General features: G+C 35.9%; 1 protein-coding gene across 1 annotated transcript in view; it reads left to right on the top strand.

Moving 5' to 3' along the window:
- DZANK1 (double zinc ribbon and ankyrin repeat domains 1) overlaps nt 1-3,165 on the top strand; it is a 98,297-nt gene that overhangs the window by 6,565 nt on the left and 88,567 nt on the right. The window contains exon 3 of the mRNA XM_045295174.1: nt 1,802-1,955. Coding sequence (XP_045151109.1) covers nt 1,802-1,955 — 154 coding nt within the window. The remainder of the gene's footprint in view (nt 1-1,801; nt 1,956-3,165) is intronic.

Genomic DNA, 3,165 nt, shown 5'->3' with positions numbered 1-3,165 from the left:
TTTTCTAACCACTGTGCCAGGACTCCTCAATAGGAATGATACCAAATAACAAGAGCAACAACAAAAAACCTGACTGCCATTGAGTAGATTCTGACTTAGCAGCCCTTTAGGACAGAATAGATCTGTCCCCAAAGGTTTCTGAATGAGATCAGACAGCCTCATCTTTCTCCCACAGAGCAGATGGTGGGATCAAGCTGTTGACTTTGTGGTAGCCGTCCAACATGTAATCCATTATGCCACCAGGGCTCCCAATAGGAATGTAAAGGATCCAAATTTTCTAATATTTAAAAGGTTCGATAAACATAAAGATCCCACAATTCAATAACAAAAAGAATAAAGCTTGAGATCTTGGGCAAGTAGTATAGCCCTTCTAGCAATAATCCCTTTTATAAGGTATTGTAAATTCTAACCCCTGTATCTGTGGATATAATCCCATTTTAGAAGTAGTTCTCTGTTAAGCTAGTGGACAGGATTAAGGTGGGTTGTATTCTGGGTCTCCAGTTTACTAGAGGGAGTGGACCCCCCTTTGTTTCCTTGGGAATATGGTTTACTGAAAGACAGAAACCACACCTCTGTAAAAGCCAGAATTTCTTTGTGTATAAGAACCTTTTTTGGAAGCAGAGAGAGAATTCTCAGAACCATCTGGTAGGAAGAAGACCTACCAGTGGAGGATGTTTGAGATCTCTAAAGTGGGAGACATAAAATAGAGGAAACCATACTAGAGTTCTATTATCAGTAGAGAGCATATCCAGGTCCAATCTATACAACTCAACATGATATAAAGAACGGTTTTCTTCAGTGAGCTTACTAAGCATTTCCTCTATGTAGGTGGAACTCCAAGAAGGCATGGGATAACTCCATCTAAGTAGACATTTCAGTTATAATTTTACAATGCAAAATGTCATTATGTGGATTTTTACTTGTATTTAAATCTTATTATTAATATATATATATTTATTTAATTATTTTATTGGGGGCTCATACAATTCTTATCACAGTCCATACATACATCCATTGTGTCAAGCACATATGTACATTTGTTGCCCTCACAAAACTTTGTACTCTTATAAAGTATTACAGTCTCAGAGACCCAGAAGGGCAAAATCTGATAGTGTCTCTCTGAGTCAGAATCGACTAGATGGTGGAGAGTATTTTCCATTATTTGTATCAATTCTCTGATGGAGAGAGAAAAGTGCAAAACAGTTCAAGAACATGGGTTATGGATACAAGTTAGCAGAAGTCATACCATACCTCTTCTGTTCTTTAAAAAATTTCTTAACCTCTATGGGACTCAACTTCTTCATCTATAAAATGGGCATAAAATAAGAGCTACCTCCTAGGGCAAGGCAAATGAAATTAATTCACCATATACAGTGCCTGGAATAAAGAAATAGCTTAATTATTGTTAATTATTATTTATATAAAATAAAATAGATGCAGACACACATTTATATATACTATACACTCAGCTCCTGCCATCAAATTGATTCTGACTCACACCAAACCTATAGAGCTGCCCCTTTGTGTTTATGAGACTTTAAATCTTTATGGGACCAGACAGTCTCTTCCTTCTCTGTTGAGTGACAGTTGGGTTGGAACTGCTGACTTTGTGGTTAGCAGTTAAATATGTAGCCCGCTATATCATCAGGGTTCCTTATACTATGCATATATGCATGTGTATCATTTTATTATGCCCGTATACGCTCACATGTTTATAATTACATAATTGACTTATAGGAAGTACTCAGGCAGAGACTTGCTACTTGATTTAATTACCATTATCCTGTTTCATATTTTTCAGATACCCCAGATGTCAATATATATTATACCCTGGATGGCAGCAAACCAAAATTTCTAAAGAGAATTGGTTATGGTGAAAATAATACATTTCGGTACACAAAACCTATTACTCTGCCTGATGGAAAAATACAAGTTAAAGCTATGGCAGTCTCTAAGTAAGTTAAGAACATAATGATTAAGCAGCCTTTTAGCATAATATAACACGTTGTTGGTTGTTTTTATTTCTGGTGAATATCAGTGCTGGATTAATAGAATATTAAATGAAAGTTACTTTAATTTCACCATACATGTAACTTCTGTGTTTTATCTTTTCTTTATGTACCATGAAGCACACAAATCATAAATGTGCATCTCAATGAAATGTTATATATTGCCCAAGAGTGAGAATGTATACGTTGTTCAGATAAAAGCAAAGAGATTTATTTAAAGTTTGAAACAGTCTAAACTGGGTTATACTCTGTCTACAAAAATTAAACCAGATGCTCTGAGGAGTTGTCGGAAAACAGATCCATTTCTATAATAGTATAATAATTATCTGATTAACAGTCTGAAAATAAGGAAAGTTAGAGGTGGGCTAAGGAAAAGTGGAGGTTTTGTATTGCTTGGTTTATAGTGCATACGATATGAGCTTTTTAGATTGATTACATAATTGTAGAAGTATATGACTAAAGGTTCTTTAGGGGGTGGTCACAGGATAATGGTAATATATTTCCTTATTGAAAACATTCTATTAAAATAGCTTCTTATGTAGAATATTTACTGAGGATGTCAGGTAAGCCTTTTGTCAACACTGCAATGCTTTGTTAGTGTTCTTCCTTAGTGTAACCTCAGAGATAGGCATTTCCTGAGTTATATCCTTAATTCTGTACAAAGGTTATTGGTTGTTCGAGAAGTAAGCAGAAGTTAATATGAAGTTTAGATTGACACCTAGGCCCAACATTTTACTAGGTCCAAGGGCCTTAGTTTGGTACTTTTGAGCATTTCTCTCCTTTTGAGAAAGGATATCCATGGACATTCTTTGGTCATCCTGATAAAGAACACGTCCCTCTGCAAAGACTTTTTACTGAATCCTCCTTTATGTGGCCACTGATTTAGTAAGTTTTTGAGACATGCCCCCCCTCCCCATGCCACTGTATATGTTATGAAACACTGCTTCATTTCATTGCCCTGCCATTGATCAACATTCCATAACAAGTGATCCTGTGAGTATGAGTTTGTGCAGATCAGGGTCACATTTGGGAAAAAACATGGCCATTTGAAAGTATAGACTAAGGTGTGAGTTCAATTCTATAACAGTTATCAGTCTCGCCTGTATATGAGGGGACTTCACAAAGTTAGGATGAAAAGATAATACAATTTTCCCAC

The sequence above is a fragment of the Echinops telfairi genome, unplaced genomic scaffold, assembly GCF_000313985.2.
Source record: "Echinops telfairi isolate 266 unplaced genomic scaffold, ASM31398v2 ScPeMD7_5592;HRSCAF=6446, whole genome shotgun sequence".
Lineage (NCBI taxonomy): Eukaryota > Metazoa > Chordata > Mammalia > Afrosoricida > Tenrecidae > Echinops > Echinops telfairi.
Note: the sequence above shows the minus strand (reverse complement) of the source record. Positions and strands in the feature narration are given on the sequence as shown.